At 40.4% G+C, this 17704-nt stretch overlaps 1 protein-coding gene across 1 annotated transcript; it reads right to left on the minus strand.

Moving 5' to 3' along the window:
• Window positions 1–3391: 3391 nt before the first annotated feature.
• Window positions 3392–13902, minus strand: uchl1 (ubiquitin carboxyl-terminal esterase L1 (ubiquitin thiolesterase)). Its single transcript, XM_084070321.1, has 9 exons — window positions 13711–13902; window positions 13577–13594; window positions 11960–12088; window positions 10857–10998; window positions 9411–9496; window positions 7734–7781; window positions 7471–7540; window positions 5166–5224; window positions 3392–4461 (listed from the first exon to the last, which is right to left on the minus strand). The coding sequence occupies exons 1-9, from the start codon at window positions 13891–13893 to the stop codon at window positions 4378–4380; spliced, it is 819 nt and encodes a 272-aa protein (XP_083926447.1). The 5' UTR covers window positions 13894–13902; the 3' UTR covers window positions 3392–4377.
• Window positions 13903–17704: the final 3802 nt, after the last annotated feature.

A 17704-nucleotide genomic window follows, 5' to 3' on the forward strand; every position in this document is an offset into this window, starting at 1 on the left:
TGAATGTTTAAATTCACTTCGGGTGGGTATAAGTACCCGTATCTTCCGTATTGTTCAATAAGAAACATGTTAATCCGATCGGTGGCCATTTTCTCATAGAGTTATAATGTATCAGAGTGCAATACACCTTTCAACCGATAGGGTCGCGCAGTTGAAAGCATATGAAAAGAATGGCCACCGATTGGATTCAAATGCTTTTTATTGAACAATACGGAAGATGCGAGTACTCTGAACGTTATGTAGATGTACGGGAGGTAAATGGAGAACGTGCAAATACCAGGTTGAAGTTCAGCCATGACCACCGTGAGGGACGAGCGTCGTGTGATCCATGACTAGCTAACATGCTAATAGTAGCATATAGTTTGTAGTAAATAAATAATGAACCGTAGTTCCAGTTGACATTTGTCATTATATTTACTCAGATATGATCTTTGTTCATTTGAGCTGGTTCAAGGAGACAAGGACCCCATTCAAGATTTGTGTTAAAAAATATTCTTAATTTGTCAAATGTTTAAGATATGTTTGAAAAAGGCCGATCTACAAGCTCACAATGTGTTGTGAGCTTGTTCATCTGAAACAGCCAACCATATAGAGTTAAAGTGGTTAAACAGATTTGCATATATTAACTAATTTCACCCCCTGGAACACCCCTCAAAGACCCCTGGGGGTCCCCAGACCCACTGCAATACAGTACAGTTTGTCCTAATGTAGGTAACCCATCCTCTGTTTATTTCAGGAAATCCCTGGTTCTGAAAACACATGTTCCTACTTTGGCCTCGATTATGAGTCCTGCAGAAAAAGACATTCCTTCATCAATGGCACGTCCATGTCAATCCATATCTGGGACATACTACGGTGTCAGCAAAGCTCACTAAGCGAAGGTATTTTTGAATTCTATGCTGGCAATATAGATGCACTCCATTTTATTTTAAATGTCTCTTTTATTGAAGTATATCTCCATATGATGTGTTCAAAGATGTATGTATGCATCAACTAGCCTGGAGATGTACACAAATGAAAGGGAGGTTGAGGGGCCTGAATCCATGTTAGATCATGTATGTATTATACTGAATTTGCTAAGTTGAATAGTTTACTGGACAGATCTTATGGTGTATATACCGCCCTATATACCGTCACTGTGTAACATTGATTTTCTTTTGTAAACAGGATGGTTTACCAGAGTCTCTAGCCTCTCCTGGCATTGCTTCACTAGACACAAGTTTTAGTTCAATGGACTTGGCTCATGATAGTACATTATCCTCATCAAGCAGCCAAGCTGGTAGTGAGGCTAGTTCTGCACAGGCTTTCTGTGTGAACTTGACCTGTCCAGAGAGTGCGACAGCAGATCCGGAGCAAAAAGGACAGACTCCTTCCAGGAAGCGCTCGGAGCAAGAAGAGTGTCAGGAGGCTTTAAACATTCAGATGATGGTAATCATAACAGAAAACACGATGATGATGGTGATGATATGTTTCTGAAGTGGTGAAGAAGGTTTAATGATTTCTCTTTTCCTCTTTTCTCCCCTCCATCTCCCCATAGATCCTTTACTCAACATCTGTGCAGCTCAGCCTGTAGGAGCTTCAGGGCAGATGAGGAGACTAGGAGGCAGGTGTACGGACATCTGACGCCGGCGTTTGAGGAGCTGTTTAACGAGGTTCAGGAATGTGCTACATCCTCCAGCCCTACAAGAACCACACTGGCATCATGCAACGGCCAGTGTTTACAGCCCCTGGTTGTTCATTGCAGTTCAAGTGCTGGTCTACTTTTAAGCCTGTCAGAGACTCACCGCAACCTTTTGCAGAGGTAAGTGTTGACCCGTTTAGTTTGACAAAGAAATTACAATGAATGCACTGTAATGTATTCACTGTGACGTTACATGGACATGTTCATTAGCACGTTAAGGCAAAATTACACTTTGGTAAAGGTTTGTGTAGGTGCCTCTTGTGAGGATTATGTAACTCCAAATATTGATGACATCTTCAGTAGTTGCTCTGTTGATTAAAACATGAAAATATTCTCCCCTTCGACTTAATTTCATGGTGAAACAGGTCTCAAAGTCAGTCTTCTAGAACAAATGCAAAGTGGATAAGTAACATTACGAAACCCGTTTTGTTTTTCACCATTCGAAGTTGCATCATGGCAAGGTAACTTAACCAAACCTCTGCCAAAATGTAATCTTGCTTTAACACTATGGGCCTGGATACAATCTAGTATTAATGTGCCTAGTAACATGTCAGCATAACATTGTAGACATTTAGCTGATGTAATTAGATTGTTATCAAGAGTGACGAGTAATCAAAGTTAATCTGAGATAAATATTTAAATAATGGTTAACAATATTCTGTTTCATTTCCAGGTGAAATCCTCCACCCAACAGACAGACTACCTGGACCTCTTTAAAGATGAGGGTTATGGCTCTCTGGAAAGACCCAACCGCATCGAACCCATCCAGCCAGGGAGGATCCTCCCCCCCAAAGTCTGTGCCCATCTCCTTTCAATGAACTGCAAAGACAGTCTGAAGATACTGTATATAGAACAAGAACTGACGTCAGTCATCACATTTGGGCATATCGACACACAAATTATTTTGAGTCGACAAGTGCTGCTTTGGAGGCAGTTTGTGCAAAACCAGGTCGCTGATATGACTCAACCTTACTTTCCATAACCATTTGGCTTAAGTGAGTTTGAGGCCGTTGATGTGCTATTAAAGATAAATTACACTTGTGTAGTGAGTGTGAGTTGTGAATTTTACCTCTGTGGAACACAGATGAAAACTAAACAAGCTAAGACATGGTGGAGGAAATAAACATTTTAAGGAGTGCCAGTAAAAAAAAAAAAACACATAACCGGGAAACTCAAGAATAAAAGGAAAGTTCTTTGTCATTTTGCAGGGTGGGTATCACAGGAATACAGAAGAAGGGCACAAATGCAGATGACCAAGACCGAACCGGTGCAGTTCAGTGATTTAACACACAAAATGACGTATGAAAATTAAAACACAGAGTGTCCGTTTGTGGCTAAGGGCATTTGTTTGACTTCAATATTTAGGAAAGTACAGCTGTAAACTAACATGCAAGTCTATTGGACATTGTGTTGTCACATCCAGTGCTGCTTTGAGCTCTGGATCAGCCGCTGTCCATGGTGCTGAAGCGCCCAGCTTCAAAAGCCTTCCAAGTCAAACTAAGGATTCAGTCAAGCCTGGAGGCTCCTTGATAAAGGTTTTGAGTTAGATTGCTTTTTTATCCTGCTCACTGCCTACTGATACTTTGACACACTTCAAAAACATACAGGCCATTGATTAGCTGTGACAAGGAAACAGACATATTTTCTCACTTAACTGACAGAACAAAAACTTGGACAGGTGGGTCAGGTTAAAGGTTGCTTTTTATTGACTGGAACACAGCTGCAGTGTCAATAGAACAGATTGGGAAGCTTCCAAAAGGCAAAAGGTTTGGAACAAAGCCTATAGTGTCATCCCCCCAAAAACTACAATTCTTTCAAATGGACACTTCTTTTTTTTTAACAGGCTTCTAGACCTTTGCCCACCAACAGTGTAAATGACAGCTTTACAGTTTCTAGAACATGGACTGAAACCTCACCCAAATAAAAAGTGCAAATTAACAAGCGTCATTACAAATTAAACATTCTTTCAAAAAACATAACATGGGGAAAGGCAAAGGATTGTAACACCGGCAGTATCATGTTAAGGTGCCCACAAGCATCTGAATTCAGAACTTTCCATCTTATGAAGACTACCTCTGTCTTTTTTGAGATGCATGACTTCACACAGCAGCGACTGGCATTTAAAAAAGACACAGGCAAGTCTCTTCCCTCTCATTGAACAAGGGCCTCTACCAATAAAACCCATTCTTTTCATCCATTTTCAATCATCAGTTGCCACTGAAGGCACTCCTCTAAATCCAGATTCTCAAACTATGAAAACTATTCCAAATACACAAACTATGAAGTATTAACATACACACAAAAGGCACAACAGACAAATTCACACACGTTCACAGGCAGTGATGTTTGTCTGATCTCAATAAAAGTTCAGAAAACAGTAGAAATATTAATATAACAAAATTCCAGTGCTAAGTAACATCACATTAAGGGCTTGGGCGAGCTTGTATCGAACATGCATCGAAAAGAGGACTCACTGAGCATGTGTAGATGTCACAGACACACGCGCAAGCAAATAACGCTTTGTTGGCAAGTTGTGGGTGTGCTCTGTGTAACAATGTGTGCTATATAGTGCAAAGTGTCTGCAGATGTAGTATGTGTGTACAGGACATTCTGCAATGCCTGGGGATGTCTGTGTGTGAGCTCTCAACAGGAATTTGGTTTCTATCGTGGTTAAGTATTCTACCTGTTGGGGATGTCTAACTGTGGCAGAGTGCCACCGCAGAGAAACGGACTTCGCCCTTCTCCCGTTCCATAAATTCGCGACACACAGCAGCAGCATCCTGGAGGGGAAGAAAAGGAAAACGGTTGTGCAAAGTTTGGGAAGATCACTGTGGTCCTTTTTGTGCCCAAGGCACACCAATGGACATGTAAAAGAATTCAAGGCACACCTGTATTCATATGTGTGCAAAATAGCCTCTAGAACTCATTTTTTAACTCTGTAAACTTTTATTTACCAATGCCGAATAAAGTTGATCATATGCCCTATTTAATACAGTCACATATTTTAATCATAATAATATCTGCCATTTTCAGTACATGTGAAAATAAAACTAAAAATAATAAAAGAGTAAATAAAATGTAACCTACAATGACATGCCCAATATAGGGACAACAGGTTGAAAAGTGGTTCTATATTTGTCTGTACGGTACAGAATTAGGAAAAGAGGGCACTCAAGTACTGGTATAGTATGGTACATTTGAATTCATAACGTTGTATACGGTAGTTTTATATATATATATATATATATTGCAATAAGGTATGGTTGTCAAAATCCCAAGGCTGATCTCGCAGCACAGGGTGTGCTGCCAGAAGTGCGTTTGGGAAACCCTGGTCTACCCTAGTTCAAGTTGGTAACCCATCAAGTCACATTCTTCATGCAAACAAAACTGTGCCAATAAAGTGACTATGGGCTGCATTTGTCCTTGCAATAAGTAATTTCACTCAAAGCTGTAAGAATAGCAATAGAAACATGACCATTATTACCTTAATGAAGGAATCATCTGTGGTGGCTCCATGCTTCACTGCCCCATCCATTCTCCCATCTAAAAGAAAAAAAAGAAAACACACATTGCAACTGAAATACTAAGCAAGGCTATACACACACAAACACACCTCAAGTGTACTGTATGCAGTCTGTTGCACAACACAGCAGATGCTTAGAACCTTTTTCTTGCACTATTTTTGCTTAAGCTATGATCTCACCATGGATGATTATGGTAGTGGTACACTACTATATTTACAGTATATAAATATACTACCTTGACAAGTTCACAAAATGTGAAGTAATACAGCTTGAAATTATTGTATAACCCTTGCATTTGTACAAAGTCTTAAGCGCAACCACTGAAACCCTACAGTATATACACTTCATTGACTGGGGTCCTCTGGGACTATCCTTCCGAAGTTGTTTTTCCATCTACACAAAAATAAGCAATTAGCACAATATGTAAAATGATGATGTTTTGGAATCATTGTTGTAAAGCCGTTTCTGCTGTTCCACATACAAAATTATGGTGTTTTGGTATTATCGTTCAAAACCTATGTTTCTGCTATTCCACATACAGCCAACCAGTTGAAGAAATCACAGATTGAGGCTTTAACCTTTGCTTTTATGAAATATACAAGACCACTGGAGTTTGGAAGAGTATGGAAGATGCTTCTGAACATGTTCTACTGCTGGTTTGACCAATTCAAATACTCAATTTGAATTCAAATAATATCTTAAAGCTGCACCATGTAACTTTCCTGTTCCACCCCGGAGTTGAACCAAGGTCTCCTGCGCAGCTGCCGACATTTTTACCACTGAGCTAATAGAGCCTGCCTGCTTGCTCAGGGGAGAAATTGAATTTTGACCATCAGGTCAAACTTTGTGTCAAATGGATCATCTCAAAGGTCGTGTCAAACTTAGACACAGGATCTAAAGGTCTCAAAAGAGCAGGGCAGGAAGAACAAATACAACCACCCCAAATGTACAAGTTGTATTAACACACTCTACCATACAAATTGGACAAACATTTTATTCACTAAAGAAATTTCATAATAGAGCTTTAATATTCATCATTACTGTAAGGCTCGACTTGCTTATTTGGATCTACAAGATCACAACGCATTGCATAGGAACGCGTTGTGGGCTTGTAGATCATCTATTTTTGATGCACACAACTAATCATGAATCATCCTTTAGAGAAAGCCAAGAGTTAGCCAAGGGAAAGACATGCTGGATCCCATGGAATCTAAATGGCTGAAGTCAGTCACGGCGACTGAGCAAGCCAATCTACAAGCTGACAACTGAGCTTGAGGATCTGCCATTTTCTTTGTCAGAGTTGACGATATAGTAATCTCAAGCAAACAAGAGGTTACCTATTTGGGCTGTATTCTTGACAACAAACCGACAGGTGAAAAATGGCATTAAAAGTGATCAAGAAAGTCAATCAAACTTCCTCTTTGGTCAACAAAAGTGCCCTCAACCTCAAGACTCTAGCTGGAGCCCTCATTCAATGCCATTTTGATTATGCTTGCAGCTCTTGGTTCCCCAACATCTCAATGTCACTAAAAACTAAGCTTCAGACCTCTCAAAACAAACTGATACTAAGCCAATGACCCACCTAATTCCAACACACTTTGCTAGTTTGGGATGGCTCAGGGTAGAAGACAGGGTTAAGCAAATATCAATAGGAGGGACAGTGCCCTCAATACACTCATACCGGTCTAACTTCACCAAACCCACAACACTAGAGGGATCGACCATGATCTGGTACTACCCAAATTTAGAACAAAAATTCTCATTCTACGACGCCGCCACCAAAATGTGGAATGCCCTGACACAATCCATTAAAAGATGTGCATCACTGGTTCTTTCAAAACGGGCCTGAAAAAACATCAGGAGACCACAAGGGGAGGTATATGTAAATTCCAATAGAAGGAGTCATCATTCACTGCCGCCGTTTTTCCCTTTGTACATATAGTGTTTGTATTTGTTGATGACATGTATTAGTGTAAATTTCTTATGCCATGTTGATGAATTGAATACATAGGACCACAATGGGAACAAGTCCCCTTGACTTTATTGCGTTATCTTTTTAGCTAATGTCTTACTGTACCACGTGCTGTATATTTCTGCCTTCATAAATTATTCAATCAATCTGCAAAGTTCCACCTTGAATAGGGATACTAGGGTTCACCTTAGTAAACTAAGAAAACAAAATCTGCTAACAAATACTTTTTTCCATTGAAAAAATACTGTAGCAAATGGGTGTACAAGGGCGTGTATAAATACTGACACACTCACCCAGTTCATAGAGCTGATCTTTCATGTTGATGAAGGTGATGAAGTGGAAGTTGACTTTATCGGGTTCCGGCTGAGAAAGTGAAACATTGAAGGACTTGGATTTGTACATAATGTATGTATATTGCATTTTTCAGTAATGAGAAGCTGAAAACCATTAGCATGTGTGTCAACAGACAAAAACGGACCAAAAGTATTGTGAACATAATATATTTTCAACATGTATGAAAATCTAAATTGAGCCAAACAGCTGTTAGAGGACTTACCCTACACTGGCCCTGTGCAGCCGCCTCATCATGAGCCTCCCGGATGGCCTTGGAGGAGAAAGAGAAAATAATTATGTTAAACTGAGGATATTGTCTTTCATTGCACAAGATTTGAGGGTTTCAAGAATATTTCAGTTACTAGTAATAACACGGGCAGTGATTTCCATGTTATTTAACCACTTAAACCCTATATACTTTGTTGAGAGGGGTCCCCCAGGGTCTTTACTTGGCACCCCCCCCCACCAAATATTTGCTGAAAATAGTCAATCGAAAAGCTAACAGCACGTCATGATGAGATTGTAGATTGGCTCTTTACACCAAATGTTCACCTTTTATGATATGCCCAGAGTAGGGCCGCTAGGGTTCAAGCACTTAAACCAGGGGAACAGCTAGTGCAATAGAAAACCGTTCTCTGGCCCAGACCGCTGGCCTAGCCATTTAGCAATCTCTGGTGACCTCTAGTGGACGATGTAAAAACATTATGCAGCCCTAACCCTAGCCTGGTAAACCCTCCCTCCAGAAATCTCATTTCAAATGGAAATGAGATTTCTGGAGGGAGGGTTTACCAGGCTACCCTAACCCATCTGTCAAAAATAATATTCAACCTAGGCTTTCATGAGAAATATAAATGAATAAGATCAATCTTTCATAAGAAATATAAATGACTGAGATCAAAATATCTTACCGACCCCACACTTAATAAAGAAAGAATATCTTAAAATAAAAGCATATATTGTTGGCCTTGAATATGCATATTGATTAGAAAATGAAATTACAGCAGTGCCTCCTGTTAATTTGTAGGCATATCTTATCAATGAGTGAACAACATCAATACAAGTGTTTCTGTACACGCATTTGTAAACCAAAGCATATTTAGCCCAAATCTGTTGCCAGAACCACCAGAGTTTCTAAACCCGGCAAGCAATTCTATCAGTGAGGCCAAACAGGTTTGTGTCCCGACCTTGTAGTCCCAGATTTAAAGGTGGTGTGTTCTCCCCGGACGTGGAAGCATCTTTCCAGTCGCTTGAATCGTATCATTTGTGTCACTAAAGCGTTCAGTTGAGGGTTCAACTAAATAGCCCGTCAATCACTGTAAACATACTATGGAAACCGTACCAAATTCTAAGCAAAGTTTTAATCTAGCAGTTTTATGTGTTCAAATGTAATGTGCACACTAAAATATCGATTGTTTACAATCAAGCTGTTAAAAACACACAAGACTGTTTTCTCTCCATCCTGGCCAGCAGCTGTACTGGCCGGGTTGGTTGGACCTCCCCGCTCGGCAAGATGTCACGTCAGGAGTAAATAGAAGCAGTTGAGACTCAAATACCAATTCAGGGGCTTGTTTTGTTTGCAGGCACATGCACACAGAGACCCTCCAGCGTTAATCTACCGGGGTTAATTTAACTCTAATAATTGTACAAATGCATGGAACCAAATAGTACACTCAGAGTAAAAATAACATTAAAAACCACCCAAAGCCTGCCCTTCTAAAAGCCAGCCGGTGCTCATTACATTTGAAGCCATTTCCTGCTATATTACTAGATCATTTATGAGCAGCAAAATCAGTTCCTGTATGCCTCTGCAAGGGATGGCGTGTCGTCTTTCCCCTGTTCATAATCACAGACTAAAAATAAAGATGATAACTTGTACTCACATCAAAATTAAGTGCGTTACCTTATTCTTCTCTAGACATTTGGCACGGTCATCAGCAGACATCTTTGCAGTCTCAACGAAAAACTTCTTCAGTGCTGAGTCACCGTCTATGACAGGGCACAAAGACATGTTTGAATCAATGACTGAGTCATGCATCGATGACTATGAGTCATGCATTGATGACTACGAGTCATGCATCTTTACATAATTGCTGACCAGTTTCCAAATTCCATTTTCTACTTTTCAGGCTAACATCGCAAATTGACAGGAATTACAGATTTTGAATCTTGAAATCTTTTACTCCAGGGACTATTTTCATCTAGACTTTTCAAAATCACTCCAAATGGACTCCTTTACCATACGCCAACATAGCTTTAGACAAAAACAAAAAAAACGAATCATGCAATCTCAGGATCAGGATTCACATGGAACAGTGTGGATGTGGATCTCCGTCTTCCTGCGACCAGCCTGTGATGTCATCCGTCTGATGTATGATTCACATTTGGGCAAGGTTTCAGCTGATTATTATCAAATTACAAAAAGTTCCAAAAAGCATGAAAGACAAAACAAATGTAATGTGGTGCAGACTGGTCCAGCGGTTTGCGATATTAGCTCCATACAAACACAGACTACTACAATTTAGGCATATAGCAGATGCTCTTATCCAGAGTGACTTACAAGTGCCAAGTCTAGAGTAAATGGCATAAAGCATAGTTAAATGACAGGGTAAATAGTCACATACTGTAAGTAGAGTGCAAAGAGAACAATCTAAATCTAGTGCTTCAAAGCAACTAGGATACCAGGTAAACATCAAACCTAGCATCTGTCTCAGACAACATGTGATCTAAATATCATTGTGGTCAAGCAAAACATACTGTACGCCGTAAATAAGACTGACTAATATGTATAGATAGCCTAATGCAGACACACCCAGTTCTGCTGGGTCAAAAGCCTTTCTGAGCAAGGTTAACCAAGGGTCTATACATGTCCCCTCTACATAAAATATTTATAAAATAACCGAACTACAAGCTCACATTACAAACTTGTAGATCTGACATATTCACCAAATGTTTAATTTCCCTGAATGTTTGCCAATCATAACATGCCCAGATGAGGGATACTAGGGTCCATGTGGTTAAAGGACCATATGTTTAAATACATTCATAAGGATGATCACAAGAGAGTGGAGAGTTCTCAGCCTTGTATTTTTACAAAAAGCTGTTCATTGGAAGAAACCTAGCAACAGCTCAGAGGGGTCAACAGTGGAGGGGACTCAGGGATGTAACCTGCATGCAGGTTACATTAAGACATCTTTACTAAACTGCAGAGACAATTACAAGTCTCACTTGAGGAACCCTTATCTAGCCTCTCTCCCATATTCACCATCCCACATGAAACAGCAGTCACATTATGATTGTTAATAACATCCACTGGGATGCGCACAGTAGCCATCAGACATGCCCTCACCGAACTCCACTTTGCTCTGGTTGTTGGCAACGGAGTGCAGCAGAGCCACGGTGCCACAGGAGTTCACCACCGTCTGCTTCAGGAAGTAGACGTCCGAATCATCCACCACCTTGTCCGCCTGTTGTTTCCTGAAAGTCTCATGCTAACACACACACACACACACACACACACACACACACACACTGTCATGGCACGATACCCAACCCATGGCATCATTGCTGTCGGGCAGGAACCTCTCCATTGTTTAACTTTCTTTCGTAAATGAATGCCCTACTTGATCATACTACAGCGTCACACAAAAGCATCAAAAGTGGCAGATCTGAAAGCTCGAAACTTGAGCTTGAAGATCTGCTAGTTTTGCCATTTTTTATTTGAATCCTGAAAACAGTCGTGGACATGAGTTTTCCACCCAACAGCGACAATTTGTAAACTATTTGACCCAATATTGGCATACAGTAATTCAAGGTGGTGGCCTGGTGGGATCGTTTTTTGTTAATGAAAAGAAAATATTTTGGATAAAAGCAGACCATATTCTAATAGTAATGATTGCTGTAGAGTGTTTATAAAAAAGGGCTCACCCCATCTCTTTAGAAAACAGAACATACATTTTCAGGTTGTGATACCAATTTTATTCAATCAGGAGCAGCCACAAAGACATTTATCTTTGTCAATTGTATAGTGCCCATTTTCGTTTCATCACGGATGATGGAACTTGTTTATCCTCCTCAACGAGTTCTTTCCTGAATGGAAAAAATTGGTATCCTGACCTGAAGATGTATTTTCTGTTTACCAAAAGAGCTGGAGAGACTGGGAGGGAGACACCTGTTACTGAACAAACACTGTATAGCAATGATAGGTAATCGGAATATAGAGCAATTTAACATTTATTTTAACAAAACTAATAACAACAGCTTTCACACAGATCCATTATGTAGTTTTCAATCTCAAAACAAAATATACAGTTTAGGGGTCATTTTGAAAACACAGTAAGCCTGATTGATCTGCTTTTTATACGGCGCACAACACCGTATAAATTAAGCATTATACATCTCACCCAAACATATACTCTGTAGTCTGCACCCGCTCACACACACACCTCTCACCTTTGGTGTCAGGGGAAAGAGCAGCATCAGAGCACAGGAGGGCGTTGGCACAGAGGACAATGGCTCCCCATCCAGGCCCAAAACATCCACAAAATGCCAGCTTCCAGCCACGCCCAACTTAGTCAGCATCTGAAACAAAGACACATTTCTATCAGGGGTCATCAATATGTCCATACACGGACAAATGTGTCCGTGCCGGCAAGACCTGTCCTTGTCCGTGGCAAAGTCTAGCTTTTGTTTCTACATAACATTATAATGTTCTTATTTTGATCACAAGACCCCATTACTGAATGTCAAGTCTCCAGGTTTTCAGAATATGTATGACACTGATTTACTATGACACATTAAGTCCAGGTACAATGGTTTCTCAAACATTTTTTATTTTCAAGGACCACCATTACTCTGAGAGTGTACAAATGGAACCAAATGGACCCTACGGGGGGTGGGTGGTTCCATTTGTACACTCTCAGAGTTACAGACCTGTAATGGTTATTCAGGGCAGCTCTTTAAGTGTTTCTGGTAATATTATGGTCTGCTCATTTGCATGTCCATGGCAAAAACTGAATTTTGACAAAACTGTCCACCACAAGCCAGCGTGGCGATGAGTCATCATGACCCCTGATTTCTATAGTCTAGCTAGTTGAAATGCTCCATGAAGATGAAATGGTGCCGATGAGGTCCCGATCAGTTGTGTTGTTTTCAATTGAATTTGAAGATGGTTTGTGTGCATGTCTGCACGTTAAAGTTTATTTTGCGTCTGTATTGTTTTGAGAAAGTTTGGAGTTCCCATGGAGGGTGTGGTAGCTCAGAAGGATTGGTGTACAGGTCCACATACTGCAAGAAAATGTGTTCCCAGGGGATAGGGAGGGATGGAGTACCAGGAATCAAAGATGAATCGTGTTGATGGGAGTCACATATGATCAACAGAGCTACCCACAACTTTTCAGTGTTTTTTTTTAAATACTTTCATAATTTACCAAAATGGTGAACAATTGTTTGTCACATCATTAAGCCTTGTTCCAATAATAAAATTACAAACTAGATGGTATTAATTATGACATGACTTAAATGGGCCAGAATTTTACCCAACACAGTGTAATCCTAATTGAACTCAGAAATGCACAGATGGAACCAACATGTGTCTATTTGGTTCCATTTTACACCCAGAGATCAATGAACACTGAGAATTGTACTGTGCTGTAGTTCATCCATCCTGACCACACCCTTCATCCCAGACAGAGGGTGGAGCAGCATGCTGCTGCATAACGTTACTCTGTCTCTGACTAGAATACACAATACATTACTCTATGGAATACACAGTACATTACTCTATAGAATACACAGTACATTACTCTGACTATGATACAGTACACAATACTCTAAATGCACAAAATGTTTCATTACGATTATATATATATATATATATATATATATATATATATATATATATATATATATATATATATATATCATACACACTAAATCCAAATTAAGTAATGTCATTACTTTACCACACAATACATTCAATCCATGTGTCACATGTACAATTCAGCATCCATTCAGTTTTGGCACTTAAAAATACAATACCGCCATCATGACTCAGCATCATGACATGACACGCACCTTGTTGAGCATCTGAAAGAGAGCACACAGACAGATGGAAGCATAAGGTGAGTTTACAGCGTCGAGTGAACAAAGCTCTCATATAGTCATCAGAATGATCAGTGTGTTAAAAGGCTCGTTTGACTCACCTCGGGGTTGATCTCCATCGGGTTCCACTCCATTTTGTTGTTAGTTTGTTGTCGGGTTTTGTCCAGCTGGATCAAATCAAAGCAGAAAAGCAACCAATGCGTCTGGTGTCTGATCTGGTCTGGTGTCTGGTCTTCTGCTCCTCGCTCTTCTGCTAGACAGAGATGAAAGCTGGAAGTGCGCATGTACGCCGTTTATACTGTCTGCGTTTTGTTACACCGCATCTGGTTCCCCTGTCAAATTGTGTGCCTCTAGCAGAGGTCTTCTCCTGTACTAGTCCTGATACATGGTGAACTTCTACCTGGTGTTTGCACTCTCTCCATTTACAGCCCGTACATCTACATAAACGTTCAGATTTCAAATATAAAGTGCTTACCCCATGGCCACGGATGTTACAATTATGTACGAGTCGTCAAAAGTACCCGTATCTTACGTATTGTTCAATAAAAAGCATTTGAATCCGATCGGTGGCCATTTTCTCCTTATTTTCGCCATAGCTTTCAACTACGTGATCCTATTGGTTGGGAGGTGTATTGCACTCTGATACATATTAACTCTATGAGAAAATGGCCACCAATTAGATTTAAATGTTTTTTATTGAACAATACGTAAGATACGGGAACTTTTGAGGGGTCGTACATAATTTTAACATCCGTGGTCATAAGGTAAGTACTTTATATTTGAAATTTGAACGTTTATGTAGATGTACGGGTCAAGAAGGGAGAAAGTGCAAACACCAGGTTGAAAGGCATCCATGACGGTCGTGACAGACGACCGTTGTGTGATCCATGGCTACTCCTGTACCGGAAATTGCGGAATATTAGTATACAGTATGAGTCCCTGGACTGGGCTACTTCACATTATTAGATATAAAGTCAATTACATTTAATAATAGCTAAAAGAGGATGGTGAAAAGTGCTGAATTATATGATATCATCCTATTTCGCATTGCATCAGCGCTCTCTGTGTCCTGTATTCCAGCAGAGGTCGCTGTAGCTTATTCTTTGACTGATTAGTTAGTAGCCTACATTTGCCATTGATACTCAAGTCAAGTAAATTCTCAAGTATTCGAAAGTACAAATTATGAAGTGCTATATTCTCTTTTTTAATATCAATGTATTGGTATATTGAAATTTATAACAATTAATTGTAAAAAATAAAATAAAAAACATTCAGAACTTTAATAGTACAGAACAATAATAGTAGCTGATCTACAAGCTCTGCTAGTTTCACTTATTTGAAATAGGGCTTAAGTGGTTATTCATAATATATTTTCTAAGTTCGGGTCCCAAGAGTCCATTCCTAGAAATGTAGTGGATTTCTATTTGAAAGAGTGAAAGTCTTGAGCTTGCAAAAAAACAAAACTAAAAAACTAAAACAATGTACAGTACGCCTACTCAAGTAGATGCACTTGTTAGCTGTCCACTTACCTTGATGGGGTTTCCATAGGGGTCACCAGCAAAAATGAGGAACAGTTCCATATATGGGCAATTGGGCAAACAAGGGACACAGAAATTGATACAACTAGGACAACAGGTACAGTGGTTACAACGGGTACCGATGGGCATGGGTTCCATGTCTGTCTGGCAGTCTGTCTGCCTGTGTGGCTGTCTGGCTGTCTGTCTGTCTGTCTGTCTGTCTGTCTGTGTGTCTGTCTGTCTGTCTGTCTGGCTGGCTGTCTGTCAGTGTGTGTCCCTTTTATGCCTATATGGAGATCCCTGATGTCATCGATATGACATCATAGTCCTGACATCATAGACTGGCCTCCAATACAATGATAATGGGTACTTCACTAAATTATCTGACAACGGTTATTGCATAGCTTGAAGAGGTATGTGCTCCCAACAGGCATCACACTAGTTTTGAAAATTCGTGAAAATCTGTGAAGAATTTGGAATCATTTGGAAGTCTTTGAAAAACACTAATCGTCAGGGGGGGTCCCTGACAGTTTTTTTAGATGTAGGTCAGGGGTCCGTAACCAAATACATAGCCAACTAGAAAATGTGCTCCTCGGAGCACAGGTCTCCGCCAGTACTGTTCCTGATTAATCCTGTCTTACCTATTTATATTACATATTGTCACGTGTCACACCAATGTTAGCTTGGCTGATGGAAGCTCACTTCAAAAAACATAAATGTTTTTTGAAGTGACACACCTATTTATAGGTTTCTATTTCATCATGCGTCTCGCTAGCCAATCAAAGCACACCCTTTCAACATATTGTCACGTGTCACGTGAAGCTTGACCAATGTTAGCTTGGCGGACACACGGAAGGACGGAGACGAAAACATACTCTCCACTTCTGGCTAAGACAAATACATGTCTACATGTGAGCGTCCTTGACGTGAATGCATTTTATAATAGTTTAAAGTGGTCTCCGTATATGAGCATGTCAGAGTTTGCGACACCCACCCATGGTCCACCCATAGTCCACCTTCCAGTCAAATTTTAATATAAGATAAGAAGATTTGTATTAATGTAAAAAAATAAAATAATAATAATTGTGTTAGAGAAATGAAATATTGTTTGTGAGTTTACAATCACGTATTTAATATTTATTTTATTGCAGCTTTCTGCTACATACACCTGCAAGTGAACGACAGCCGTGGTGGTGTTCCACAGTATCCTGGATGTGTCCGCTGATGGCTGATAACACATGCATGGATGGTGATCCACCCAGCCTGGAGGCAGAGTAATAACTTCAACAGGAATCTCTGCCAGGCCTGGTGGAGATAATGTTACATTGATGTCTCAAACTACTAAACAAATAACTGTGGCAACATGCTCCAAGCCAGGGTTGACACCATATTTGGCAGGGCCAGTGACGTCACACTATACCACAGTGAAGTGTTATATATACTGGCCCATTCGATCAAATCACATTCAAGATTGGATATACCACGTGGGAATAGAGAATCTGTACGAGGAAGGGAAAACGCAAGCTCACGTAGTTAAGTTCTCCCCCGATACATCGTCATGAGAAAGGACTACAGAGAAACCCCAAGAGACAACAGAGATAGAGAAACCCCTGACTGCATGTTGCATCGCAAGGACCAGATCAGGAAATTAGAGGATGAGTTTGAACAAGTTAAAGAAGGGAAGAGGAGACAGGAAGACCCGATGGCTGACGATGTGCGACATACCGTCCTCGAGGTCCTGAAAAATAACTTTGCAGAGCTGTATGGTAAGTACCAGTGCCTCCCGATTATCTTAGATACCCCGGGGAAAAATTCCCGCAAGGAGAGCATGGAGTCTACAATGAATCAAATTGAGAGCAACATTAACCTCTTTGAGGGCTGCAAGACCATCTTCATAGCCAACAGCCCCATGGAGATGGACAGGCTGGACAATAAGATTATGCACTCAGGACTTGTATACAAATACATCAGGAAAAAGGACTACCTGCAACTGCTCAGAAAAACAATCAGGTCATTGGAGGAAGATTTTGACAGCGATCTTAAAGAACGGAGGAAGCAGGAAGCCGATCGGCCTGACAATGAACGAGAGACCATCCTCCAAGATCTGAAGACCAACTATGCACAGCTGTATCATCAGTACCAGTGCCTCCCGATTATCTTAGATACCCCAGGGAAAGTGGCCCGGAAGGAGCGCCTGGAGGCTGCAATGAATCAAAAGCAGAACGACATTAATCAGTTTGAGAGATACAGAGAGGAGCACCCTGAGTGAGACCTGAGGACTTGAATCTCCAAACACATCAAGAACAAAGACTACGTAGAAGTCAGAGTACCTGCAAGCAGTGCAAGAAAAGTCCAGAAGCTTATGTTAAATAATGTATGAAGTCCACCTTACCGATTTCTGAAAACATGCATTTAATCACAAATTGGTAAGGATTCTGCAATGAAGGAACTGGAGGACATTATATTTGCAATCCATAACTTTTATGTGTGGTGTACTCTCATCCAAGAACCAATCATCCATTTTTTGGCCAGGGGTAGACATTGCATGAGCTTTCGGGCAGAGTAACTCACATTTTCA

The sequence above is a fragment of the Gymnoscopelus microlampas genome (assembly GCF_963454915.1).
Source record: "Gymnoscopelus microlampas genome assembly, chromosome: 2".
Classification (NCBI taxonomy): Eukaryota; Metazoa; Chordata; class Actinopteri; order Myctophiformes; family Myctophidae; genus Gymnoscopelus; species Gymnoscopelus microlampas.